Raw genomic sequence first — 27,669 nt, forward strand, 5'->3', positions numbered from 1 at the left:
AATCAAAACTAAAGGCAAAACGCGTTGGGTGAACAAAGCAAATCGAGAAACTTAAAAATTCAGGAACTCCGGCTCTTCCAACCAGCGAAGCCCCAAGACTTGGCCACAGTTGTGAGACGCAGGGTGGTGCTTCCCTGCTCCTTGTGTGCCAGCAGCAGGACCGGTTCCCTGTCCCGGTGAGGAGTGAGGCAGCGAGTGACCCCCTTTTTCACCACAGACCGGGGGGGTCACAGCAAGGCAGTGAACTAGAATTCCTCCGCTTTGGCACAACAGGTCGGTCAACGCGAAAAGGTGTCGGTTTCTCTCCCCTGTTCTTGCTCAAAGCCCCACAACTATCAGCTCAGACATGGGGCAGCAGCAGCAGGGACCCCTCCGCTGCCGACACCGGGGCCAAACGTTTGTCGTCAATTCAACTCCCAGGCAGAAAAACCACTTTTCCTCAAAAGAAACAATTTATTTAGAATGAAACAAAATCAGCTCAACTGTGAGCGCATGTTTGAGTGACAGCTACTTTCAAGCTGTGTGAGCCATAAAAAGGGTATTCCTTTACTTTTTTTCCAGCAATCTTGTGTACACAGCACAAAGCAAAGAGGTCATTTTTTTTTTTCCACTTAAAACACGGGCATTGGCATCACAATAGCAGATACACAACTTTTTTTTTTTTTTTTTAAAGCTGCCATTTTTAGTAAAATGCACAAATACTAAACAGATAAGCTTTCTTCCATCAGGAGGCCCATGGAAATTCCACATAAGCCACAGCTTCTCTTCCCAAAGGTCCATTTAGAGCTTGGTATCCCATGTCTTCTGCAGTCCACCAGATTTGCTTGCAGGAGGAAAGAAAACGTTATTTCAATACAAATGTTTACACCAGATTTGTTTTTTTTTTTCCCCCTCCCTACATTATACAGATGAACATAAACAGCTACGAGGCCTTTCTGAATATTCTACTTGGATTTCAAAAAGCACCAATTCCACCCGCGGGCACAAAACCTCGGAATGAAGTCGCCTTCCAGGGAGAGATGCAAAACAAGTAGTGCAGGGCTTCGTTTTGGACCAAGGTTAAACTAGGCTTACAGTACTGAGGATTACCCAACTTGCAGTAACAGCTGATGGGACACACTGAAACCATTAACCACGAGAAAAACCAACCCAATTACGGCTAATTGGGTTGACTTTCCTCCCAGGGTTATTTCCTGAAGGCAACTTATCACCAAAACCATGAAATGTAGTGTTGTTACACAGCTCTTCTGCCCTCGTTTGGCTGCGCCAACAGTAAAGGAAAGGTCAAATCAAAGACACACCCCATGGAACTGAAAATTGTTACTATTCAAGTCATATTTCTCAGCCATCGTTCGCACACAATCAGAACTGCAAGAAGTTGAATATTCAACGAACCATTCTCTGAACCAGCCGGGCTGTTTTAAGCCTGATGCAAAAATCACCTCGTCGTTCAGTCTATGAATCATTGGAATATCTGTCCTTCAATGCTACAAAGCGGGGGACAAAGGGGAAAGAACCCCAAAAGCTCTAGAGCCACACGGCATCACTTCTTCCCCTCCGGGCACACAGACTCCCCAGGAGTCCCTCAACACTGTTTCACTTAGAGCCAGGAATTACCATTTTCCAAGCCATTTTTCCCTGAGTCCTCAGAGTTTTTGAACCTGTCTTCACAATTTTGATTCACTCCTCCTCTCCCATTAACACTTGAGGCCTTTCACCTCAGTTGCCATCAACCAGAGGGTTCCCAAACCCGTGGAAGAAATTTCAGCTCATTCTCTGCTCTCCACAGGGGCCGAGAAAGTTGTCACCGAAATATTCCATCTTTAACATCCTCGTGGGAAAACAAAAGAGAGAAGGCAAGATTTGTCTGCCTGGCCCTTCTCTCTGCAATGCTGACAAGGATGTGCTGGTATTTCTGACCCTAAAACCTCTGGACTGAGAGTAACCTTGGTGTTCCCACCACAGCAGCTCAACAGGAGCAAACAAAGCAACTGGATGGAGGCCAAGGAAGTTGCGCAATGTTTCTAATTAAAAGAAGAAAAAAAAAACCCAACGAACTAAAATCTCCAACAAAACTATGAGTCATTTGAGGTTCTTTCCCTAAAGCGTAAAGCACAAGGGTGAAATGATTCAGGAAAAGGACATCCTTTTTCCAGGCTAATTCAACACACCAGTGAAATACAGGAACATCAGCTGCACACAATGCGGAGGAAAACCGAGCTCTCGCCAGAGCGACGGAATGCCAGACACAAGGAGAGAGCAACAACTGCTACATCTACTTTGTTCTGCACACAGTGGTATCACCCACGGGCTTCTGAATGCTCAGCCCTGGCCAAGACAACTTCAGTGGACAGTTACTCCAATGGGGAATCCCTCAGACCAAGGAGGAAAGCACAGCCCATGCGGGATGGCAGCACTGGAATCCACTGCTGGCAAAGTGCTGCCAGTCAGTGTTTTGCCATAAGAACCCTCAAAGGGTGTTAAAATCCTTGCTTGCAAAACAGAGCAGCCACCACAAATAAACCAGATTTAAAGGAGATACTCCATGAAATAAGGAGCCAGAAAACCTGGAGTCAAACACATCCTCACCTGCTCCTTTTCACCCTCCACCGTAGCACAGTTTGGCTCATAACAACCAGTGCTAGTTAGAACCATCAGGATTTTCCAAGAAAAGTGGAAGAGCACCCAGGATGCTCTTCCCACACTGAGTTTGCCTTGACCAGCCACGCTGACCCCAAGTTTTATGGGCTTTTAAGCAGGTGCCTGCTATGCCTCAGCGGAACAAACGCTGCTCTCAGCGACTTCCAGTGTCCAACACAAACACTAGTGCTTTTTTTTTCCTGGTTTGGGGCAGATTTGAATTCCCAGAGGTTCAAGTTTCTTTCCTAGAAAACTCTGCAAATGATTCGTGTCGGATGCAATGAGAAAACCCCCTCTGAACACAAGTAGCACTTGAACAGAGTTGATCCCCTGCTGACACACAACAGACACCTGCTCCAACCAAAACATTCTTTGCATTAAGTGGTAAACACTCTGGATCTTCCAAAACACAGTGATTTGCATTTAAGGTGTCATTCCCCAAAATTCTCGTTGTTAATAGGAAGCTGAACAGCTGAATTCTGCCATCTCTTACATTCACCCTGAAGGACAACCCAGAACTCCTGAGTTTTACCCCTCAAATTTAAGAGCATTAAATGAGGCTTTTATCTTCTCATTTAGAAAGAAAAGTAGCTGTAAAACCAGAATCTCCTGCCACATTGGAATTCTTAGTTCTTGGGACACGGTGTCCACTCGTTCCAGGCAGATAAAGGAATCAAAGTGGCTCAGTAACAAAAATTTCTATTTTTGTGGCAGAAACTCAAGCAAGTTCAGTTACACCCACACAATACATTCAAGACATTTCCTCCTTCATCTCCTGTTCACAACCTATTCCCCATTTTGAATGTGATCAAGTTGTAGCACAAATCAACCCATCCCTGTATCCATCACCCAAGGAATCTATTGGAGCAGCGTTGCTTTTCCGTGGCCCAAATCCCTGAAAACATGGCTAAGTGCAAGATTACATTCTGGGTTTAAGTGCAAGATCACAATTTTGGGGCTTGTAAAGGGATACAGTCAGATTTACACTTCAGTTTAGAAGTTGCTGCAACATCCTTTTGGTTGTTAAACAGAGCACTGGGGATTTAGATCCCCTCGGGGATTTAAATCCCTTCTTCCCTCCTAAATGCCTGGATTACCAAAGTGGCTGAGACAGCTGAAGAAAAGTGCCCAATTATTGGGGGAAAATAAGAGAAAATTAACTATGTTCTTTGAAAAGAAAAAATAAAAAAAAGTAGAACTGTTTCATCCTTGAATCACAGGAACAAGAGCTCAAACCTTGGCATCTCGGAGTATTTTTAATAATTCTCCAAGATGCTAAAACCATTTTCCTCCAGGTGCCTAGAAAATGATAAACCTCATGTAATGCCCACTGCACTGTACCTGAAGAGTCCCTAGCAGACAGCAGTTCCTTGCTATTAACAAAGAGGTAAAATGTTAATGAGAACTTTTATGTAATTAAATTATCCCAGAATTAAAAGCATCTCTGGAGAGAAGCACTTACTTACTCAGAGTTTGGAACCCACTGTACCTGCAATTCTTGGAAAACACAAAAAAGGCAGTAAAACCAAAAACCCACAACAGAACTCAAGTTCTCCTTAAAGCACCTCCTTGTTTCCTGCACACAGGAGTGAGCACAACATTCCTGGTTTGTAACAAAGTTCCCAGCTTGTCACCAAACCTCCTCACTGCTACAAACCCAAAACACGTGGGATACACCGGGAAATGGGGGGATACACCTGGGAAAAAGCCCAGTTTCAGTGCATGCACCTGGGGGTGGGGGAGGGCTGGATGAGAAAGGAATTCCTTTCCCAAAAGGAACTGTGTTCTGCTGTGTCACCGAGAGCAGGTGCTGCTCACCTGTAAAACATCAACCTCGATCCACTCGACCCAAAGGGGAAACCATTCCAGCTCCCAAGGGAAGGGATCCCCAAGGCCCACACGGAATTTCAAAGGCTCAAAAAAGGAGCTGACACCAGTCTGTCACTAAACGTGTGGTTTTCCATTTCCAACGAGTGCTTTAAACCTGGTCTGTTGGGTTTGGAGCTCTGTCGGAGGACAAGCTCTTGGACTTGCTTTAAAAAACATGAAATGAAAAAAGGACACGAATCAAAATCAAGAAGACGGGAGTTTTTTCTTTTTCCCCCTCCCTCCCCCTCCCCAGTTCTCGTTTTTCTTATTTTTTTTTTTATTTTTTATGTAAATCAAAGCAGGCCTAGCCTCCCTGCTGTCCCCACTGATAGGGAATTCTCAAAATATCCTATTCACACTACGCCTAAACCAACCTCTCTGGCTTCTACCTTTATAGAAAAACGTAGTAACAGAAAATCAGGCCGGGAAAGTCACCTACAAACAAAGGTCTAATTAAAATAACAACAGGGCTGGCTAAGGCTGTATCCCATAGCACCTGGCACACGCTGGAGGGGCTGGGTGGAGGAGTAGGCAGGGTTGGGAACAGAACACGAGGGCCCTTAGGACGCCCCCCGGACAATGATCATGACCAGATAGTCGTCCTCGGATTTGGCCAACGCCTTGGCCGTAGAGTCCAGGAACTGCTGGGAGAAGTCGCAGGGTGGGAAGGCGTGCAGCACCCCGCTGTTCTCCTTGTCTTTGTTCCCCCCCACGGGGAGGCTGATCACCCCTGCAGCCTGCTTTTGCTTTAGGTAGGACACCAGATTCCTGAGCGGCCTCTGCGTGGAGGTGGTGGCAGGCTCGGCGGCTCCGGCGGCCGCGCGGTTTTCCGCCGCGCCGGGCACGGCCAAGAGGATGGCGTAGCCATTGGGCCCCGCCACCTTGATGCGCCGGTTCACCTCGTCCAGCTTGGGCTGGTCCAGCCGGAGCCGCTGGGTGATCTTGAGCTGGGCCACCTTCCCCCCCGTGGCCCCCTCCACGAGGAGGCTGCTGGCGACACCGAGGTCCCCCTGGAGCAGGTGCATGTTGGACGGGAAGTTGCTGTTCTTCAGCAGGAGCATCCCCTGCCAGGCCAAGCACAGCTTGGGCGCCGCCCCGGCCTGCGCCGCCCCGTCCTGCTGCTGTTTTTGGGGAGGGGGTTTGAGGCGGGAGCCTCCCCCGCCTCCCTCGGCCGCCCGCTCATCCTTTTTGGCCGGGCTCTTGCCCTCCTGGGCGGCGGCACCGCCGCGGTGCTTCCGCTCGCGCTCCGCCGAGTTCTTGCGGTCGCGCTTCTCGTTCTGCCCCCGCTCCAGGCTGCCCCGGCGGGATTCCCGCACCGGGGACGGTCGCTCCAAGAGGAGCAGGCGGGACGAGCGCTCGGGGTCGCTGCTGTAGCGCTCCCGGCCCCCCAGGAGCTCGGGGCTGCGGTCCGGCGGGGAGCTGGTGGCCAGGCAGTGGCGCTTTCGGGAGGACGAGGAGCGCTCGCTGTCGGGGGAGCGGTCCAAGTGCCGGCCTCCGTCCTCCGCCAGCCTCCGCTTCCTGGGCTGGTCCCGACTGCTACTGCCCAGCTCCCTCTCCCCGCGGTCCCGCTCCAAGGACCACCCGTCCCGGCGGCGCTCCAGGCTCTCCAGTGGGTCGTAGGCAGCCGCCCGGTTACTCCTGTCCCGCACAGGGGGCGGCGGGGGCACCCACTCTGTCTCGGGGTAAAGGTCTCTGTCACGGTCTCTATAAAGCAACGGTGGCGTCCTGTCCCGGGCCCCCCGCAGAGGGTCGGGGGGAGCTCCCCGGTGAGCCCCAAAAGCAGCCGCCTCTGCCACGAGCTCGTAGTGAGCCGGGGGCGGCAGGGGCAGGGGCTGCAGGTAGGGCTGCTGGTACCGGTGCTCGGTGTCGGCAAAGTCCACGCGGAGCCGGCGGTCCGGGCCCCCCAGAGGGAAGCCCCTCATGTGTGTGCAGGCCGCCTGCGCCGCGTCCAGGCTTTCGTACTGGATGTAGGCCCAGGAATCCCCTTTGCGGTAGTCGATGGTGCGGATGGTACCGAAGCGGTCGAACTCCCGGGCCAGGGCGGCCAAGGGCACCCAGGGCCCCAGGCCGCCCACCCAGAGCCGGGTGGTGGGGGTGGCTTTGCCGTACCCGATCTTGATGGGGTTGCGCAGCAGCACCTTCCCCGACATGGCCAGCTTGGCCCGGTGCGCCATGTCCAGGTTCTCGAACTTCAGGAACCCGTAGGTGCTGGTCTGCCCGCGGCCCGGCCTCTTGATGTCCACCTCGGTGATGACCCCAAAACGGTCGAACGCCCGCCTCAGGTCCGACTCGCTCACGGTGATGTCCAGGTTGCCCAGGAACAAGGTGCGGTTGGCTCTCTGGTCATCCTCGGGGCTGATCTCCTCCTCGCCGGCCGCTCCGGCACCGCCTCCTCCTCCCGCTCCTCCTCCTCCGCGGAAGCCCCCGGCCGCCGCCACGCCGGCCACCCTCTCCAGCCCGTAGGCGGGCCGCACCCGCGCCTCGTAGAACCCGCCGTAGTCCCGCTCCCTCTCCAGCTCCCGCGGCAGCGGCGGCGGCGGCGGCGGCAGCCGGCCCAGGGCGAGCTGCTGCAGCCGGTAGTCCCGGTATCCCAGCGCTCCGCCGCTGCCCGCGGGTGACAGCGCCCGCTGCGCGGCCCCGGCCGGCGGGTGCCGCACGGCCGCCGCCACAGCCCCGACCGCCGCCGCCGCCCCGTACGGAGACTCCTTGTCCAGCAGCGCCGGGGAGCGGCTGCTGCGCCGGCGGCCGCTGCCGCCGCCGACATAGACGGCCTCGATCTTCAGCGGGCGGTCGTAGAGCACCAGGCGGCCGCGCGCGTGTTTGGCCGCCCGCGCGTCCTCGGGCCGGCGGAAGTTCACGAAGGCCACGCGCTCGTCGGTGCCGGAGCCGGAGCCGGGCGGGAGGCGGCTGATCTTCACGCTCACGTCGCCGAACCGCTTGAACTCGTGGAACAGCCCGTCCTCCACCGCCTCGTCGCTGAGCGCCGAGCCCAGCTCGCTGATCTTCAGCGTCTTGTACTCGCCTGGCTCCGAGGAGGAGGAGGCGGCGGCCGCCCGCGATTCTCCGCTGCCGCGGCTGCTGCTGCTCCGCGACGCCTCCGCGGCTTTCCCGCTGTAGCCGTGCCGGCCCCCTCCGCTCGCGGCCGCGCCGCTCTCGTACTCGCGGCTGCCGGCGCGGCCCTTGTCCGTGTGGGCGCCGCGCCGGCCGCTCCCGCTGTTGCTCTCGCCGGACGCCGCCGCTTTCCCGCCGTTGGAGCCGCCGCCGCCGCTGCCGGAGGAGCCGCTGGGCTTTTTGGAGCCGCGGGAGGAGGAGGAGGAGGATGCCGAGTCCTCGCCGCCCCGGGAGCGCTTGGCCTTGGCGGGCGAGCGCTCCTTGCCCTTCATGGCGGCGGCGGCCGCGCTCCCGCCGGGCCCTCCCGCCCGCCCCGCTCACGCACCCGCCGCCATCTTGGGAGCCGCGCCGGCAGCGCGCGCCGCCGCCACCCCACCCCCCGGCTCCCATTGGCTGCCCGGGGCGGTGCCCGCGCCCATTGGCCGCCTGCGCGGGGAGATACCGCCCACCGCCCGGCGCTCCGCGTTCCCATTGGCTTGTCATGCTGTCAGTCTGCCCGCCTGCCCCCAGGGAGGGGCGGGGAGAGCCGCAGCCAGCTCATTGATCAGTTAGAAAGGGCGCGGCGTTCTGATTGGGCGGCCCGGCTTGTCAATCGTGGCGGTTCAACCACGGGAGGATTTTCGCTGCTCGTCGGCCACTGGGAGGAACTTATGTCCGCCTTCTGATTGGCTGCCTTACCTGCCAGCTATTATGGCCCCGCCCCGCCCTCCTCCATTGGCCCCCTCGCTCAGACGCGGGTTCCCAGCGTCCCTCCGGAATTCTCGCGAGCCTCTCTTTCCCCGCCCCCTCTCCTCATTGGTCACTACTCGCCGTCACTGTGCCTCTCTGATTGGCTGAGCCTTACGCCGCTCAGGGAGAAGCGCGCGCTTCCGCGCGACTCCACCCTCAGGTCCCCATTGGACGAGAAAATCTCCTCAGCCATCTGATTGGGTGCAGGGGCGATCAGTCACGTTTGCGCCGGCTCTCATTGGTGGCGGCGGGGAGGGGGGTGGTTCCCCGGCGGGGCTCGCGGCGCGGCCGCCGCTGAGGGCTCAGAGCGCGCCGGGCGGCGGCGCGAGGCGGGGCGGGGCACTGTGGTGCCCGTGAGTCCCTTCAGACCTCACCAACAAACCCGCTGAGGTGGGAAGGGGGGAGCTCGGCTACATTCGGTGCTTTTTCCGCCCTCTCACTGTTTCCTTGTACACATCCGCCCCAGAGAATACAGGGAAGCGCTCCCGGCGCGGCTGTGGGAGCCCCGCAGGGCTCTGGGACTTCCCTGCCCTGCCCTGCTCTGCCCGCTGAGGGACCTTGAGGAGCTGCAGGGCCCTGTTCTGCCTCGAAGTCTCCGAACCACTGCCAATATTGCCTACTTAAAGCTTCAGAAAAACAGTGTTATTTCATCTTTCCTCAGAGAGCTGGAGCTCGGCTCAGTGGCCTGGGGAGGGGAAGAGCTTTGGGTTGGGCCTGAGGGGAAGATTCAGAGCCACTTCAGCCTCTGGGTCAGGGAAAACACATTCCCGTGGGGCAGGAATGGCTCTAATCCCTGTGTGTTCTGAGGATCCCAATCCCGCTCTAATCCCTGTGTTTTGTGAGGATCCCAATCCCGCTCTAATCCCTATATTTTGTGAGGTTCCCACTGCCATATGGTGCCCTGGGCTCTTCCTCCTCTTTCCCCCTCTCTGCTCTGCCTGTGGGAGTTGTAGAAGGGTTCAAAGGGTGACAGAGCTCTGGCAGGGCTGGATTTCCCCATCCCTGCTGGAAGTGCTGCCCCTGCATCCTACAATCCCAAAAACATTCCCCTAAACCCTAATTCCTCCTCAACCCCCCCCTAATTTCAACACCCAAACTCCAATCCCACCCCTCCACCCCTAATTTTACCCATCCAAACCCCAATTTCATCCCCCAAACCCTAATTTCACACACACCCCCGGCTCCCCCCTCCTGTCAGGGGGTTGCAGAGCCAGAAGGTCCCCCCCGAGCCTCCTTTTCTCCAGGCTAAGCCCCCCCAGCTCCCTCAGCTGCTCCTGATGCTCCAGACCCTTCCCAGCTCCCTCAGCCATTCCTGGTGCTCCAGACCCTTCCCCAGCTCCCTCAGCTGCTCCTGGTGCTCCAGACCCTTCCCCAGCTCCCTCAGCTGCTCCTGGTGCTCCAGACCCTTCCCAGCTCCCTCAGCTGCTCCTGGTGCTCCAGCCCCTTCCCCAGCTCCGTTCCCTTCCCAGGACACATTCCAGCCCCTCAATGTCTTTCTTGGCAGCAGGGGCCCCAAACTGACCCCAGGATTTGAGGTGTGACCCCCCCAGTGCCCAGCACAGGGAACAGACACTGCCCTGCTCCTGCTGGACACACCATGGCTGGGACAATCCAGGTGCCACTGGCCCCTTGCCCACCTGAGCACACCTGTGCTCACAGTCAGCCGCTGTCACCAGCACCCTTCAGGTCCTTTCCCAGCATTCCAGCCCCTCTCCCCCCACCTGGAGCATTCCATGGGGTTGTGGTGACGCAAGGGCCTTGTTGTCCCTCATGCTGTTGACCTTGGCCATGGATCCAGCCTGTCCAGATCCCTCTGCAGAGCTTCCTGTCCTCCAGCAGATCCACATCCCACCCAATATGAACTGCCCGAGGGTGCCCTCGATCCCCTCATCCAGATCATCAGTAAGGATGTTAAACAGGACCAGCCCTAAAACCAAGCCCTGAGGAACCCCAGCAGTGACTGTGTAGAACCACACAATTCCAAGCTGGTTGGAAGGGACCTTGAAGCTCATCCAACCCCAATGGCTGCCACGGGCAGGGACACCTCCCACTGTCCCAGGTTGCTCCAAGCCCCGTCCAGCCTGGACCTGGACACTTCCAGGGATGGGGCAGCCACAGCTTCTCTGGGAATTCCATCCCAGCCCCTCATTGCCCTAACAGGGAGGAATTCCTTCCCAATATCCCATCTAACTCTCCCTCTGGCAGTGGGAAGCCATTCCCTCTTGTCCTTTCCCTTCAGGCCCTCGGCCAAAGTTCTTCTCTCTGGAGCCCTTTAGGCACTGGAAGGGGCTCCAGGTTCTCCCTGGAGCCTTCTCTTCTCCAGGTGAAGATTCCCAGCTCTCCCAGCCTGGCTCCAGAGCAGAGGGGCTCAGGTCCCATCATCACCTTTGTGGCCTCCCCAGGACTTGCTCGAGCCACTTCCCAGGGAGACACAGCTGAAGGATAAAGCTCCCCCTGGAAAAGTTGTTACTCTGTCAAGATGGGACCATTTTCCAGCAGTACCTCACTTCAAGAGCTGCTGGAAAGGTTTCTGGAGGGCGGGTTGGAGTTGATGGAGGAATGAAACCTAGCACACAGAGGGTTTTAGAGAGCAAATGTCCCAGTTTACAATAAAAAGGCATCACTTCAGTCTGGATCAGATGCCCCCACATCCCATGCAGAGACCTCTCCCCTCTCTGCCAGCTCCTCTCCTTCATGTCCCAGTGTGTCTATAGGATCATGGAATGATTTGTGTTGGAAGGACCTTAAATCTCATCTCATTCCACCCCCTGCCATGGGCAGGTACACCTTCCACTATCCCAGGTTGCCCAGAGGAGCTGAGGAATTAATCCTCAAACAGGTGAGGGGAAACTGGGGGAAAACCTATTTTGCCATATTTCGGCTTCATCCTTGAGGTTCCACATGGTAAAACCTGGCACAGCTCCACTGGCTGGAGAAGAAATCCATCACCAAGGTCCTCTCTTCAGGTGCCTGGGCTTGGGAGAGAAAGACAGGGATTAAAATTCCTCAACTGATGAGTCACGGAGTGAAAGACACCTTGGAGGAGCACTGGGCCACATCACCCTCCTGACAGACATTTAATCTGATTTCAGGCCTCCTGGTCCTCTCCTTCCAAGGGGAGGCTCTTCTCCTCCGGGATTTTTCCACCTCTGCATCAGCTGCTGCTGATTTGGATCTCTGTGCATCTCTGGTGTGTTTTGGAGGAGGTTTGGCACTGGGAAAAGGCATCACAGTGTTGGGAAGGAGCTCTGGAAAGGATCAGGCTCTGTCAGGCCATGAAAAACCATCCGGCTCAGGCAGGAATGTCCCCCTGGGCCCAGGCTGGATAAGGAGCTGTGCTCTGCTCTGCCTGTGCTTAGATATAAGTGTATGAATAATTCAGGTGCCAGATGGCCCTGGAGCCCCTGGCCTAGATCTAAACATCTAATTACATCTGGTGTCCATGGGATTGGGCAGCCACGTCCCTCTGTGGAGCCAGGCTCATCCTGAGGATACCGGGGTGTTGCAGAACCACAGAAATTTGCTGTTTGCCTGCGAAACCCCACATTTTCTTGGAGTTTAACTGTGCATTTTACTTTGCAAACCTGGCTGGAGTGGATGGTGGAGGAGCAGGTCAGTCTGATGGAGGAGCAAAGGGCTCCTGGCAGGATACAGAGCTCCCGCTCTGATCCTGCTGATCCAGGCGGACTCGTGAGCACCTCGGCTGGGGAGGCATCTGCTTGTTTGCAGTTTTGCATTCAGAAGAGCTGCCTTTCTTCCAGGAGATGTGCTCAGATCCCAGCTGGCTGCTGGAGACGTGGAAATCCATTAGCTCCACTTAGGCGAGGCCACAAGGGCCCTCCCGGGAGCGGAGCTGCCGCGTCCTCCGACCCGGAGAGGAGGCGAAGCTTCCCCCCGGCGCGGCGGCTGCGATCCCCGGTGATCCCTGCAGGTCAGACCTCGCCCGGGCCAGCAGCAAATAAGCTGGAGAACATGCCCCCTGCGGGATGCCGGGGAGGTTTGGCAGCAAACAGCTCCCAGCACCTCGAGGAAAGCCGGGAGAGAGCGGATTTCTCCGTGCAGCCGGGAAAGCAGCGTCCAGCTGCACGGGATGGGACTCCAATATCCCCCCCCCTTCCCTGTGCCCCTGCTGGAACTAACCTCTCCTGAAACCAGGCTTATGTTATCCATGTGCAGCGCTGCTCAGCGTCGTCCCCGAGGGCACTGGGGACACTGGGGACAGCGTTGGGCCCTCGGACAGGGTGGTCACATCCTGGCGGAGCATCCTCCCCACCGGCGGCCCAGACACCCCGGGCTGCCCAGCCTCATGTCCCTGGGGACCCCGGGGCTCTGCCAGCGGGCAGGGAAGAGCAGGACAAGGAAGAGCAGCCCCTCTCCGTCCCGTTGCCGGCAGAGGGCAACGGCAGCCCGTGAATTACCGGGTCTGCTCCGGCCCCGCTGCCGCAGCCCAGCCCGAGCCCCTCTGACCCGGCTCCTCACCCCCCTCCGCTCCCACTTCTTCTCCGTTTCATCCCTTTCCCTCCGGTGCGTGGGGAGCGCTCGAGTTTAATAAGTAATGAAGGAATTTATGGAGCCATTAGTGTGGTAATTGTTTGCTTTCCACCTAATATTCAGAGATTAATGGAGAAGGAAGAAGAAACCCCCAAAGTACAGAAAGAATTAAGGCAGGATCAGGGATCCGGGATCACATTGCAGGGCCACATCCTTCCCAAAGCACTGTGTCCTGAGGAGAGCTGGTGCATGGACATGGATCTATAATTACAGAGATCTGGGCACCCAGGGACCCCCCAGCCCTTGGCTCCCCGGGACTCACTGGGGATGGTCCCACTCAGGACAGTGATGCCTGTACAGGGTGGAGCCACCTGATTTTGGGTGCCCACTTCTGGTTCCTCCTGGCAGGAGGCTCCTCCAGGGATGCAGCCCAAGGAATCCAAGTGGAGCTCTGGGAAGCTCTAGACATCCACGAGCTTCAGGTGGTTTGGCTCTGTTCTGTCTCCGGTCCATCTGCCCCCTGCAAGCTGCTGCCTTTGCCTTCCAAACTCTACCCAAATTCACAACCTGCTCCCTCAGAGACCCCTCCACCGGAATCTGGTCCATCCCCACTCCCTGCCTCGGTTCCTCTCCCTGCTGAGGAGGAGCAGAGGGACCCAGGAGGACTCAGCCCGTCTGTGCTCCTGCCATGATCCCGATCCCGATCCTGACAGGCGCCTTTAAACGCTGGAGCCATTTCCATGTCACCACAGGACGGTGACAGAGCCGGGAATGACGGACGAGCTGGGATTTGCTGGGCAGACACCAAACAGGTGGCAGCTCCAGAAGGGGGACATCACATAACCACAGGTCCCAGAAATGCCCCGAACACCCAAACTTCATCCCAGCCAGGGCTCTTGGCTGCCTTTGGCGAAGGATTCTCCTTGGATAGGGAGAGGGAGGGAATATGGGGGAGACGCCCCCAGCCCTGCTCTGGGCTGTAACGTCAGCACCGACTGTGACGTGTTTGCAGCACGGGTGGCACTTGCTGCGGGAGGGAGAGGCTGTGCCGGGGCTGCTCTGGGGAGCAGACGGTGACAGCGGCACCGGCTCCCGGCACCGGGACCCGCGCCCTTCCCGGCGTCCCAGCGGGAAGCAAAGCAAGGACACAGCCTGTGGCAAAAGACGTTTTTCCAGACGGTTGGGAGGGAGAAGCTGGACAGCAGCCTGTGGAGCGTCCAGTGCTTACACAGGGGGACAAAGGAGATGCCCCCAGGAGATTCTCCGTGTGCCACCGGGCTCCCTGGAATCTCCTGCCTCTCTTCCACACCTCCAAGGATTGTCCCCTGTAGTGTTCAGGGTGGTGTGTGTCTCGTCCCAGCTCTTCCCTGTGACAGACTCCAGCTATGGTGTCATGTAGAACAGCACATCCTCCCCTGTCCCTGTCCCTGTCCCTGTCCCTGTCCCTGTCCCTGTCCCTGTCCCTGTCCCTGCAGCCTCAGAGAACACATGGAATCTTCCTGACATCTTCCCTCCTCTCCAACAGCTTCCCAAGTGACAAAGGTGTTGTGCTGAAATGCATCACCCCATGGGGCTGCTGAGGAGCCCAGACAGAGCCTGGAATTCCTCAGCTCATCCTGACCACAGAACTCTGGGATTTCCCCACCCCATGCACAGGCAGCCCTGAAACAGTTTCTCTTCCCTTTCACCCCTGAACAATTTCCCAGCTCCTCCTGAGCAGCTCTAGTGCCTCAGTGTCCCCATGCTGTGGGTTTTCAGAGAGGGATTTTTCCACACATTCAGATGGATGATGCCCCCACCAAGCCCCAGCACATCCCACCTCGGGTGCTCCAGCACGGATTCATCATGTCTTTATGTCACCAGTGGGAGGGAAAAAATGGCAATTAAAATAAATCAGAGGCTGGCAGCTCCATCTGTCATCTGGAGGGGAACAGTTCCCGCCTGGATGGGGTGGGAACTTGGGCAGGAGACAATCAATAAAGCCCTCAGGTCTGTTAGGAGACACCCACCAACCTTCAGCCGGGGCCCCAAAGTCAAAATCTTGCCTGACTTTGCCTCAGAGCAACTGCTGGACCTGGGGAAGGAATGTGTGAGTTGAATTCCCTCAACATCTTGGGTTTCCAACCTCTGGGCAAGGCTGTGCTGCTCAAGGAGAGCCTTCTCCAAGTGTAATGGGATCCTCCAGGAGTCACGAATAATTCCTGGGGCTGGCTGGTGGTGCAGCTCCTGGGGCAGACCTGGGCAGTGAGGGCTGCTCTCCACCTGGGGTTTTCAGCCCAGGATGCTCCAAAGAACAAGGAAATCATCTCATTTCTAATGGACTGGGAGCTGGGAAACACTTTGGGATCTCAGTGCCAACACAGCAGCTGGTGCAAGGGGCAGAGTGTGAGTCCTGGTGCTTCACACCCACCAAGCTTCGTCCCCATGGTGGCTTCATACTCTTCCTCCCAGGGGACCATACCTGGCACTCATGTCTCCTCATGGACATGGTGTTATGGATTTAATTCCATGCCTTTCCATCCCTCTAGCTGGTCCATCAGCAGGTCACTTCCAGAAGGACTGGAAGTCCAATAACTCCTCGTCCAGTCCCAGCCTTCCTGAGGACAAGGACCCAAGACAGGCTGCCCTTATCCAAGCAGAGGCACCAGCACAGGCAACTCCCAAAGAAGGAAAACCATGAAGGATGGGGTGGTGGCACCACAAACATGCCTGAGGAAGATGGGTGGGAGCCCACAGGGTCTCCACAGGTTGGATTCCAGCCCTATTTCATCAGCAGGACATCTGGATTTGGCTGCTGGTAGATCCTCATGGGAAAGGACCTTATTTTAGAGACCCAGAATGCTCAAAACGTGGCTTTGTGCCGTGTGGGGGCAGTTCATGGGCACGAGAGGGTGGCTGAGAACAACCCTGGGGCCTCCTCCTGCCCTGGGATCTCCCTCATCTTCCTGCCACCTCCATGCCTCCTCCTTCCCCTCTGAGCTGGGACAGATCCCCCGGGTCTTTATCCAAACCCTCTCTGTACATTCGGTGCCTGGAGCTCCCTCAGCCATGGACTATGCATTCTTGTTAAACAGATATTTAAGGCAGTCGTGGGGATATTTTTAAATGACCCCTGAAGCTATTTCTGCTTAATTTCCCTCACTTTTCCTCCGTGTCTCTCCCTGATCTTCTCCTCCAAAGAGGACAAGAGCTCATTTTCATCTCTCCTGTCTGGGAGATGGGGTGCCTGGCTGGCTGAAGACAAAACACAGCCCAAAAAAGAGCACACAGGGCTGAGCAAGAATAGCAACAGGGCTGGCCCAGGGCAGAGCACAGCAAGGTCCAGGTTCAGGGTGCTGCCATCCCCAGCCAAGAGCATCCAGGGGGGAATATTCCCCTCTGGTGCCCTGCCTGGGCACCCAACAGACCTTTCAGACCCAGATCTTAAATCTGATGATCTATGTGGTCAGGAGGAGACCTGCTCATGGTCCTGATGCTTTGGGTGGGCCAGCCCTGCTCAAAGGCAGAGAGAAACAGCAGGTCCAGCCAGAGCCCCAAGCCCAATTTCTTTTCCCCCTTGGACTAAGGGGTTTCTCTGCTCTGCATCTCCCCTTCCTCACAGGACACCTGTGGAAAATCCCCCATTCCTGGAGCTCAACCCCTTCCATCTGTGGGGCCTGATATTTCCCAAGGCAGCCCTCAGGGGAAGGGCAGAGCGTGTGTGGACACACACGTGGGTTTAGTGCATGGAAACACTGCCAGGAGAGAAACACAAACCAGTGGAAAAGCCCAGCCTCTGCTGCTGAGGAGAAACCGGTGCGTTGGTTCAACCTTTTCACCTCCACACTGGTCTCCTTCCCCTTGGAAAGCTGTGGCAACACAGAAAGGGTGGCATTTTTTGGGGGTGCTGGCCCAGCATTGGGTGCTGCAGGGAGGGTCACGTGGAAGCTGGGTCGTTGCTAAGGCTGAGAAAATTGGGGATGTTCAGCCAGGAGAAGAGAAGGTTGTGTGGAGACCTCACAGCACCTCCCAGGATCTGATCTGAAGGGGCTACAGGGAAGCTGGAGAGGGACTGTTCATCAGGAACTGGAGTGACAGGACAAGGGGGAATGGATTCAAGCTGAAAGAGGGCAGGGTTAGATGGGATATTGGGAAGGAATTCTTCCCTGGGAGGGTGGGGAGGCCCTGGCACAGGCCCAGAGAAGCTGTGGCTGCCCCATCCCTGGAAGTGTCCAAGGCCAGGTTGGACAGGGCTGGGAGCAATCTGGGCTAGTGGAAGGTGTCCCTGCCCATGGCAGGGGGTGGGACTGGATGGATTTAAGGTCCCTTCCAACCCAAACTGTTCCATTACTCCATGACACTGCCACAGAGATCATCCAGCATGGCAGGAGCAGAAGGGGCCCGACCCCAGTGCCAGGGGCTGTCAGCCCACACTGAGGGCACCCAGGTGGGACCCCACAGAAGGATTTGAGTGTCTCTGAGCTGCCCAAAGAGAAGAAGGTTCCCCCCACCTTGACTGTAGGTGCTCACCCAGAGCAGGCTGGACATCCCTGGACACCACCTGGAAGGTCTTTCCAAGCCAAACAACACAGGGAATAGACAAAAATCAGGGAAAATCCCACCCTGAGCCAATCCAGGTCCTGGGGTGTCGTTCCAGCCCCTCCATCCTGGTGCACTCCACCCCTCCCTTCCTCAGAGCTGCAGCATGGCAGGGAGAGCTCTGATGGCTCCAGCAGAGCCGTCGGAAAAGGGCTCCCAAGGACACCAGACAGGGAAGGTCACACCATGCTCGGCTGGGTGAGATGGATTAGAGCTCCCAACCCTCCTCCAGGGCCAGTGGAGCAGGGCTCTGATCTTCCCAGGTGACCAGCTCCAGTTTCCCTGGGATACAGAAGGGGGGGTGACACCCACCTCCATGGGAGCCACGTTTTCCCCGGATCCAGGGCCGGGGGTGCAGCCCTGCAGTGTCCCCCCTCCCCTCTGGCCACTGTTCCCGCAGGGAGAGCGGCAGCAGCTGAGATAATTCACCATTTAATGTGAGCAGATGGCTTAATTTAAACAAAATCAGGGAGGAGAGGAGCCAGTCTGAGCGTCTCCAGGAGTTCAGGCTCTTCTCCTGTCTCTCCCCCTCTCTGCACTGCCCTTCTCCAGCAGCAGTTGAAGTCTGGATCCAGCCCCAGAGCTCCTCAGATCCTTTCATCCTTTCTGCTCCCCAAGGAGGATGGAGGAAAAAAAATATCCAGGTGCAGCAAAATTTCCTCCCCCAAAGCTCTTTGCAAATCGTTTTGGTCAGCAGAAGGTCTTGAGATCTTCACTTTGTGGGGAGGACTGGTGACAGGTATTGGCACCCTTGGAGGGGGTGGCACAGTCACCCTGTGCCCCAGGGACCACAGGGACAGAGGGGACAGCGATGGAGAGGGGCCAAGATGGGCAAAACCCTCGGGGGTTGGCTCAGGAAAGGATATAGACCAAAGGGACTGTGGCTCCTGTGCTAAATCCCTTCCTCCCTGTCCTGCTCCTTGGAGACCTCCCAGCGATCACAGGGCCCATTAATCCCTTCCTAAACTCCCCTCCAAGCTCTGCTCCCACACCCTGTGCCCAAGACTTCGTGACACTTCCAGCTCTTCCCAGGATCACAGGAGGGTTGGAAGGTTGGCTGGGGTTGGAAGGGCCCTCTGGAGATCCCCCAGCCCGAGCCCCTGCCAAGGCAGGGTCACCTGGAGCAGGTGGGTTTGAAATGTCTCCAGAGGGAGACTCCACACCCTCCCTGGGCAGCTGTTCCAGTGCCCAGCTCCAGCTCTTCCCCCATCTCAGGGCTCCTCCTGGCTCCTGCTTTCCACTCAAAACTGAATCCCACTCCAGTTTTGACCACACAGGTCCCATTTGATGCCCTTCGAGCCCCTCCTGCAGGGAGATCCTGCCCAGAGTGGAGCTGCCAGTGCTCCAGAGCAGTGTCCTCTCGGGCAGCAGGGCTGGAGGGGGCAGAGCTGAGCCCACCCCCTCGGCAGAGCCCGGTGTGAGCGCGGGGGATGCTCAGGCAAAGGTTTAATCAAGTGTTCAGCACTGCAAACTCCCACCTGGGAATTAAGCCAGCACAGCTCCCCGTGCCCACAAGGAGAGCCAGGCAGCCAGAAACCCCTGGGCTGGCAACCACCACCATCCACCTGCCTGAGGAAAACAACCCTGAGGTGGGGGAAACACCTCCAACCCCCCTAATTCCCAGAACAAACACACCAGGCCCTTCTCTGCCAAGAGATGTTGGTTTTCCTCTAATTACCCACGTAACAAATCCATCCTGGTTATGCAGAGCTTTCATAAGAGGTTGCGTGGCCGTAGGTGATTCCTTTAAAAAGCTCCCCACCCGTGGAGCTGCTCCCTCCCTCGGCAGTAATAAATGTAATAACGAGGCTCAGCCCCACGCAGCAGTTTAGGACCTGTCTAATGCAGGAAGTCAAAGTTACTGAGCACAATGGCCTCTCTCCTAGCCACAAAAATAACCATAATCCAAGCAACAAAGACAAAGCAGCCTTTTGGAAGCGGCAGAACAGCCTTGATTTGGGATATCAAAGCTCAGCTTGGGAGTTCAAAGATGTGCCTGAGGCTAAAAAGTGCATCGTGACAGGACTCGTGGCTGCTTTGCTCCTCTCCCACCCGTGTCCACGAGCCTCGTGCTTCACAGCCCTATGCCAGATGTGGATGGATGATTTCCATCCTCTCCCGGAAATTTTATCCCCCTGCAGACCAATTCCACCCCCCAGCCCAGCGGATTCCCCTCGTTCCCAGCCGGATCTGCCGAGGCTGGGGGGTCTCGGGAGCTGCTCGGTGCCAGATCAGGACAAAGCAGCTGCTCTGCAGTGGCTCAGGGTGGGGATCCGCAGGGCTGAGCCAGCCAGGGTGTGCTGAGGCGAATTCCAATCAGGCCAGGCAAGCCCCATCCACCTGCATCCTCCATCCGGGGGGAGGAACCTGGGAAATGCTTCTTCCCGATCTTTGGGAAGAGGTTGATCCTGTGGAAATGCTGCCAGGACTGGGATGAGGAGGTGGGACGGGGTGTGGGTGCTGGCTGGGGGGGAGGGCAGCTGCAGAGACGATAGTTTTGTCCTGCAGGCTGGAAATCTGGGGGGGAAAAGCAGCAAGGAGACGTGCCAGGAGCAAAGGCTGGGGCTCCCTGGGGCTGGAGCTCACACGGGAAGGGGCTCTTTGAGGTATTTCTTGGTTTTCCTCCCTCCTGGTGAGGTTTTGAGGATGGGCCAGACCATGACCCCGAGAGGCAGGACACCCTCCCTCAGCAGCACGGGCAGCTCCCTGCCCTCTGTGGGAGCTGGGAGTCCCCCCTGGCACCTCTTTTAGGATCACACAACAGCAATGAGGGCCCCAAGTGCTTTGGAGACACGGGAGCCATCCCGATTTCCACCCTGCCTTCAGCTCCCCCTGCTCCCCTCGCCCTCTGCCAGCCCGGGCGGTGCCGGCTCTGCAGCACAGACAACGGGATTAGGATCGATTTTCCAGGAGCAGCAGCCTCGTCACGGGCTCCTCACGGTCCCCCGGAGCGTCCACCCCCCTTCCCGGCCTCCCTGGCCACGTCTCCTCCCCCACAGATCCTTCTGCAGAGTGTCTTGACCCCGCATTGCCCCAAAAACTGTCCAGCAGAGGGGAGAAAATCGGGTCCTGCCCCAAATACCCCCGGCAGGTCTGAGAGCTGAATCCCAGCGTGCATCACCCCCCTCCCTGGCCTGGCTTTTTGGGTGCAGCTGTTGGGGAACAACAGCCAGACCCAACCCAGCTGCTTTCTTACCCAAGAGAGAAAGGAGAGCATCCCTGGGACCAAAATGGGCTGTTTTATCCCCAGATGCCTCGGTAACATCTGTGCAGCTCCAGAGGGAGAGGGGTGAACATCCAACAGGACAATTCCAGCACAGGCTGCACTTTGGGATGGGGAGATGTCACCAGCCCTGGAAGCTCCTGCATTTCCCAGAATCACAGGATATGCTGAGTGGGAAGGGACCCACAAGGATCATCCAGTCCAACTCCTGGCACTGCACAGGACACCCCAACAATCTCACCCTGTGCCTGAGGGCACAAACACTCCTTGTGCTCTCCATTTAAATTGCTTTCTGTGGAAGCCAAGTCTCCGTTGTGGTACCTGGGGCTGGTGTGGAGGGCAAGGAGCAGCACAGCCAAGGCCCTGGCATGGAATTCTGGAATCACAGAATGGTTTGGGTGGGAAGGGACATAAAGACCATCTTGTTCCACCCCCTGCCATGGGCAGAGACACCTCTCACTAGAACACGTTGCTCCAAACCTGGCCCTTGCCAGCAACTTCAAAGAGGTCCTGAGGGACAAAGGCCCTGGAACGTTTTTAATGATGGATGTTCCCCGCGGGCTGGACGCTGGATGTGAAGCCTTTAAAGTCAGGCTCCCTCTGATTAGACAATGGACATGAAGAGAAAGGTGCTGCTTCTCCTCCTTCTCCCTCACCCACCCTCCTCCATACCCATCCTGGTCCCAAAACGGACACATTTCCCCCATCACAGCCACGACCAAGACCAGAGAGGGGACCCTGCCCCTCTCCCAGCTCTCCCTGACGGCTTCCAAAGTGCTGCTCCACAGGGGTTGTTTCAGTTCAGCTCCAGCCTCTTAAAAGGCCATTTCTCCCCACAAATCCCAGCCCTGCCAAGCTCCTCAGCTCACTCTGGCTTTCAACACCCCACTCAGCACCAAGGACACTTTGAAAAGAGCTGCAGGCACGTGACGTCCTTCTCCGAGCAGGACGAGCACTCCAGAGACACAGAGAGCCCCCAGCTCCAGCTGACTCCCAATTATTCTGCCCAGAAACTGCTTTGGGGTGATTTTTGGAGTTGTTAAGATGCCATTAAAAGTGTCCTGGCTGGCAGGGAGCTGGGAGGATGCAGGGCTGGAAGGAACCCCAGCTCTCCCGTTATGGTAAGTTTTCCAAACCCACCAGTTACGTCCCTGAATAGTTTCCTTCCATGAACAGTGAGATAACATCAGCTGCTTTTTTTTTTTTACTGAACAGCAGAAAATAACAAAAGAGCTGCAAGTGGCAGCTGAAAATGCAAAGCAGGGGCTGGAGTGGAGGGTCCTGTTTGTAGGGAAAGAGGGAACAGTTCCAAGGGGCCAATGCCAGTGCTGACCCTGCGAGGAGCTGCTGCAGCCTGGCAGAGCTGCTCGGACACAACAGACCTTCCTTTTTCTGGCAGTCTGGAAGGAGATGGGATCTCTTCCAGCTGGAAGCAACCCTCCATCCCTGAAAATGTCCAAGGCCAGGTTGGACGGGGCTTGGAGCAACCTGGTGTAATGGAAGGTGTCCCTGCCCGTGGCAGGGGGTGGAATGACATGAGCTTTGAGGCGCCTTCCAACCCAGACCAGTCTGAAATTCCATGTTCCATACTGGAAGCTGCTCTTTGGGATTCTCCCCTCTTCCCCTGGCCAAGCCTCCTGCAACCTTCATGCTCAAGGGAGGACACGAGCCTCTGCTCCAAACTGCTTCCCACAGGTTTATAACATATCTCCCCCATCTCCTGGCCAAAAGCCTCCAAATCATCAAGTCCAACCTTTCAATGAAGCTGCACAAATCCTCCTTTCCCAGAGGAAAACCATGGGCTCCCACGGAAAATTTAGTCAGGGAACTGAGAGAAAGTCAGGAGTGCTGCAGGTTGGGTTGGGGCTTGGTTTTGTTGTCTGGGTTTTTTTTCCTGCAGGCTGTTCCACAAATACCCTTTTCTGGGAGCAGGGAGCAAAGCTGAGGACTTGCTCACCCTGGGAAAAATCCAAAGGCTGAGTGAGGATGGAGCAGCCTGGACAGTGATAAGAGGGAAGTCATTGGCACATGTTCGATGCAGCCTCAGACACACACAGAGGCCCTGGTTCTTAACTCCTAATTCCCTGGTGGCACTGAGGAGCTGGCAGGGTTAAGAGATGGCCCTTGGCATGTGGTCCCCAAAGCCAGGGACACCATATCCAGGTGACCAGGCCATGTCTTGCTTCCCAGCTGGATGTCTACCCCAAATCCAGCTCATGGTGCTGGTCCTCTCCCAGCCCATCCCAAACTTTGGCCAAAACCAAGATCCAAGAGCTGAACCACGACACAAAGTCCCTCTGGTAGCACCCCCTTGACTCCATGGGGAACGACACGATTTCCAAGACCACAAAAAACAAGGAGCTGGGATGAAAGATTACTTTTTTCCCCTCTTTTATTACCCAGAACAAGAAAACAGCCCATTTTCTGAGCACAGCCTGAATAGGAACAAGTCTGCCTAAATTCACCGTGAATGGAGATGAAAGCCCATCCCATCGGCTGCTTCCAATCCTGGAAAAGAAGCCGTTGGATAGGAGCAGTTTCAGGCATGCTGAGCACAGGCTGGGGCTGGGGGAACGGCCATTGATGCCACTGGAAGTGGTTCTTGATTTTAAAAAGCTGATGACAACAGTTTTTAGATCAAAAGAAGCCTTTTCATTGAAAGTCGCCTTTGCTTGGGCAAAACTGTGAATCAATCAGGCCAAGGAGGGCTGCAGCAAAATTCCCTGCTCTGCTCCACGTCCTCAGGTTGGATTTTGCTCGGAGGACGTGGTGTGTTAAACTCCCATTTCCCTTTCCATGGGAACACCTCGGAGAAACCCAAAAAGCTTCTCTGCAGATTTGAGATTTTTTTCCCCCAAGTGAAGGATGGCAGAGCACAGACTCTGCTTTGAAAATGGAGTGATTTGTTCAACTGTGGTTGCTCTTGACTGGTTTGAAAAGTCAAAATGATGAACTGCATCGTGGAGAACGTGGCCTTGAGGTGCTCGGTCGCACCAGGGCTTTGGTGGCTCGTGTCTGTCTGTGGCCTTCCCTCTCTCCATGAATCCCACCCACCCTCAGATCCTGCTCCAGAACAAAGATCTCACCAGGAGGTCTGGACATGGGGAGCCTTCTGCTCCCAGCAGCAGCTCATCCCCCCAGAGATGATCCACCCCAACCCTGCCCAGAAGCTGCACCATCTTACCTGTCCCTGTGGAGCCAACATTCCCAAGCAGGGAAGCAGAGATGGGGTGGACCAAGAACTGGCCTCTGCTTTGTCCTTGATCCCATCGTGCTTTTCAGCCTGTGTTGGGGCAGCTACAAGTAGTTCCATGTTGGGTTTTCTGTGGAAAGTCCCATCATAGTAAAGGGAAAGCAACTGGGAGGAGATGCCCTACCTCCAATTGGATCATGGTGGGTTCAAGGATGGGGCTTGTTTGGGAAGATCATGGCCCAGGTAGGACAGCACTGGTGGAGCCCTGTGAGCAGAGATCAGCTCCTGGGGTTCAACACACAACCCATGTCCACCTTCCCACCAAAACAATTCCTCCAAGGGTGCCACTGAACGAGTCCACAGGCCAATTGTCTTGAGCTCATTAGGAAAAACAATCATCTCACTGCTGCAGACCCAGCCCCGGGTCCCTCTTGCCAAACCCTCTCCCCGCTGGAGCACCACGTTTTCTCCTGCTTTGCCACCCAACACTGTCCCTGCACCAGCTGAGGAGGGCTCTGACCACGGTGCTGGGCACGAGCAGGAGAAGTTAGAGAAATGACCAGCAAGAATTAATAGTTTTCTCTTTTATTCCTCCAAATTTCCGAGATATTTGCAGCAGGAGGAGGGAAAAAGGGGAGATACCAAGCTAGAAAATAAAGGAGAAGCCCAATGTTTCAGTCTCTTCTCCATGGAAGAGTTTTGTGGTTGATGTCTCCATGTTGGCCAACGTGCAAACCAAGACAGGACAGTTCTGCATTGGGATCCTAAACAACCATCTTGATCCTTATGTCCTCTGGGAGCATTTCTGCTCCAGCACGTTGGACCAGAGACAACCTGCCCTGGCAAAGCCCTTCAGAGGGGCCTCAAGGCAGAAGAGGACAAAGACCCAACACAAGCAAGAGAATCTGCTGATTTCACCCATTTTATTCCTGGGGATGGGGGGGAGAATTCACTGTTCCAGGAGAGCAAACCCAAACCCATCTCCTCGGCATCACACCACTCCTTTTCTCTCCAGACAAGGCACCAAGAGCCCCCACCTTCCCCCACCCCCAACCTACCAAACCCACCACCCAAAAAGCACATCCAACTCCCCAAACCCACCAAAGGGGCACGGGATGGGTCAGGCAACAACAACCCCACACCCCCATCTCTGCTTCCACCCCGACATCCCAGGTGAGAAGAGACCAGGATTTGTCTGCACCGCCCTCCTGCTGGAGCCGTCCCTCACCCCTCCCTCCCTCCCTCCCTCCCTCCCTCTCTCTACCTGCTGCCTTTGCCTTTTTTTTTTTTTTTTTTGTATTATTATTTTTGCAAGGAAAACGGGTTGCCCTGGAGCTGGGTCTCCATGGAAACGTGGGTTTTTCAGACACTCAATGGAAAACGCTGGCACGGAGACGCTTGTGCAGGAATACTGATTCAGCCCCAGCGTCTGTAACACTGACTGCATTTTAATCCCTCTCCTCTCCCCGGCGAGCTAAAAATACCCTGTGTGCTGTCGCCTCCTGAACTCGAGTAAACAGCTTAAAGCAACACGGTGCTGCCAGAGCAGAAATTTCATGAATCAGCTGGAAAAAAACGGGGATGGGGGAGGTCCCGGGGGGGTCTCAGCTTTCGTGGAGCACCAGCTCCGTGGGGGAAAGCACGTCCCTGCTCCAGGGATGGCGAAGGAGCGATGGATAGGCACGACGTGGGGGCCTTGGGGCTTTGTTTCACCTCTCCAAGGTGCCCTTTTCCAGGTGTAAAAGCAGGAAAACGAGGCTTTTCCCGCTGCCCGGCCGGCTGGGAGGGACGCGCTGTTCGCTGTCACGCCAAGTGGCACCGACACGGGCGGGGGGAAGGAGCCAACTGTCCCCAGCGAGGGGTCGGGGACAATCTAGGGAGGGGGTCTGGCGAGCCACGGCCTGGCACGGTGCTCTCCCTGCTCCCTCCCTGCTCCTGGCCGAGGGACGATGTCGAGCTCCAGCGAACCGGCCCCGGGGGTGCGGGCAGTGCCAGCCCCTCGCTGTGCCCCTGTGCCAGCCCGGCCTCGCAGGGGCCCTAATAGGCAACTCCAACCCTGCTCTGCTCTCCCAATTAGCCGGGACTGTCCTCAGCTGACTCCTGGAGCTGCGTTTTGCCGAACACACAAACAACTCCTGGATTATTTCTTTTTTTTAAAGGTTTTCTCCCGGCAGCGCAGCATTCCCAGGGAGGGAACTACCGGATGGGGAAAACGAGGCACAATCCTGCTTTAGCAAGACCTGTCTGCGGGCTGGGGGTGAATCCAGGCGTCCCGGCTCCCCCCGGCTGGGAGCAGGGGTCGGGCATTGCCCTTCGCCCCTAAAGCATTTCATCCTGCCACACCCCGCCCAGGGAACGCCCCTACCCCTAATTAGTGCTGCCTCCTCATTAAAAGGCCAAAAGCCCACGGCAAGGACGTGAACCCACATCCAAGTGGTTTTGTGGAGGCTCCTGCAGAGCTGGATGGAGAGTTGAGATTGATTTTTCTCGGGAAACTCTGCATTCACACATTTGTTTTCGCCCCAGCTGTGGGAGAACGGCCACATTCCTGGGATGCTGCTTGAAACCTTTCTTTCTACCAGGATCTGGAGAAGCAGGAGAGATGCCATCCCCAGCTCGCAGTCAGAGGATTTAGGGATGATAAATAGGGTTTTGCAGTGGAAAATTCCCCCCTGTCTGGCCCGAAGTGGGAAAACCCAGTTTCCCAGTAAAACCTTTTCAGGGCTCAGCCATTCCCAGCTCTCCAGGACCCCTCCTAAGCCTCTCCCCTTCTCATCTGCCTTTCTCAACACATCTTACAATACGGCAGAGTAGGGGTGGGGGACAAAAAGAACAGTTTAGGTCATTTTTTGTGGGTTCAGTCCAGCAGCAGTGGGATTTAAGGCCATTGGCTCCGAGTAGCCAGAGCAGTAAAATAAATCCATGCAGGGCTCAGCCAAAAATGGGCTGCAAGGCTCGTTCGTTCCTTGGTGATAAAAAATCACCATTCTGGGCTTGAGTTATTTATGAGATTTCATCACGTTAAAAGAGTGGGAACTGGACACATTCAACGGCCCCTCCATGCCAGGACTAATTAACTGAGAGCCTGGAGCATCACAAGGGAGCTCAGGGGCTGTAAATCCCCCTGGGGGACACTCCAATCTCCACTTCCATGGGATGGGGGGATTCATCCATCCCAGCCCCGTGTTTGGCTCAGCACCCCTGGCAGAGGTTTCCAGGCAGAGCCATTTTGGGTGCTGGGAGCTCACTGGGCACTGAACCAACACTTGGGAGAAATCCCAAATCCCTCTCCCCAGCAGCAACTGGTTCCAGTTGCTTCGAAGTGGGGAGATGCACTGGTAGAAACAGGGATTGTGGGAATAGTGTGGGATGGGAAGCCCAACATGGCCTGGTCATCAACGTGCCCAATCCCCCCCCAAAATTCCAGGGATGGTGAGTTCCCACAGTCCCACTAGGAGCATCTTCCCAAACCCCCTCAAGTGCTGCCTCCACAGGCTGCCAGCACCCAGCTGGGCCAGCACAACGTTTGGGTAGGTCCTGCACTAACTCTGAGCAGAAGAACTTGGGGGGTTGGTGGGACAGGAAGCTCAACACGCCCCGGCCACGTGCACTGGGACCCCAAACCCCCCCTGCCCTGGGCTGATCCCACAGCAGGGGCAGCAGGGGAGGGGGATTCTGCCCCTCTGCCCCCTCGGGTGAGACCCCCCTGCAGAGCTGCCCCAGCCCTGGGAACAACAGCAGGAGGACGTGGAGCTGCTGGAGAGTCCAGAGGAGGCCCCGGAGATGCTCCAAGGGCTGGAGCCCCTCTGCTCTGGAGCCGGGCTGGGAGAGCTGG

General features: G+C 56.4%; 1 protein-coding gene across 3 annotated transcripts; it reads right to left on the reverse strand.

Annotated features, from left to right (window-relative positions):
* Window positions 1-433: 433 nt before the first annotated feature.
* Window positions 434-7,988, reverse strand: RBM15 (RNA binding motif protein 15). Of its 3 annotated transcripts, none has more exons than XR_010425139.1 (2): window positions 5,006-7,988; window positions 434-4,673 (listed from the first exon to the last, which is right to left on the reverse strand). XR_010425139.1 is itself a non-coding variant. In XM_064635698.1 (1 exon), exon 1 carries the CDS (start codon window positions 7,890-7,892, stop codon window positions 5,070-5,072), a length of 2,823 nt encoding a protein of 940 aa, XP_064491768.1. In that variant the 5' UTR covers window positions 7,893-7,988; the 3' UTR covers window positions 434-5,069. The 3 variants fall into 3 exon arrangements, 1 of the variants encoding a protein (XP_064491768.1); XR_010425140.1 differs by having other exon boundaries at window positions 434-823; window positions 4,459-7,988; XM_064635698.1 differs by having other exon boundaries at window positions 434-7,988.
* Between the last annotated feature and the right edge of the window lie 19,681 nt (window positions 7,989-27,669).

This window comes from Pseudopipra pipra, chromosome 25 (genome assembly GCF_036250125.1).
Source record: "Pseudopipra pipra isolate bDixPip1 chromosome 25, bDixPip1.hap1, whole genome shotgun sequence".
Classification (NCBI taxonomy): Eukaryota; Metazoa; Chordata; class Aves; order Passeriformes; family Pipridae; genus Pseudopipra; species Pseudopipra pipra.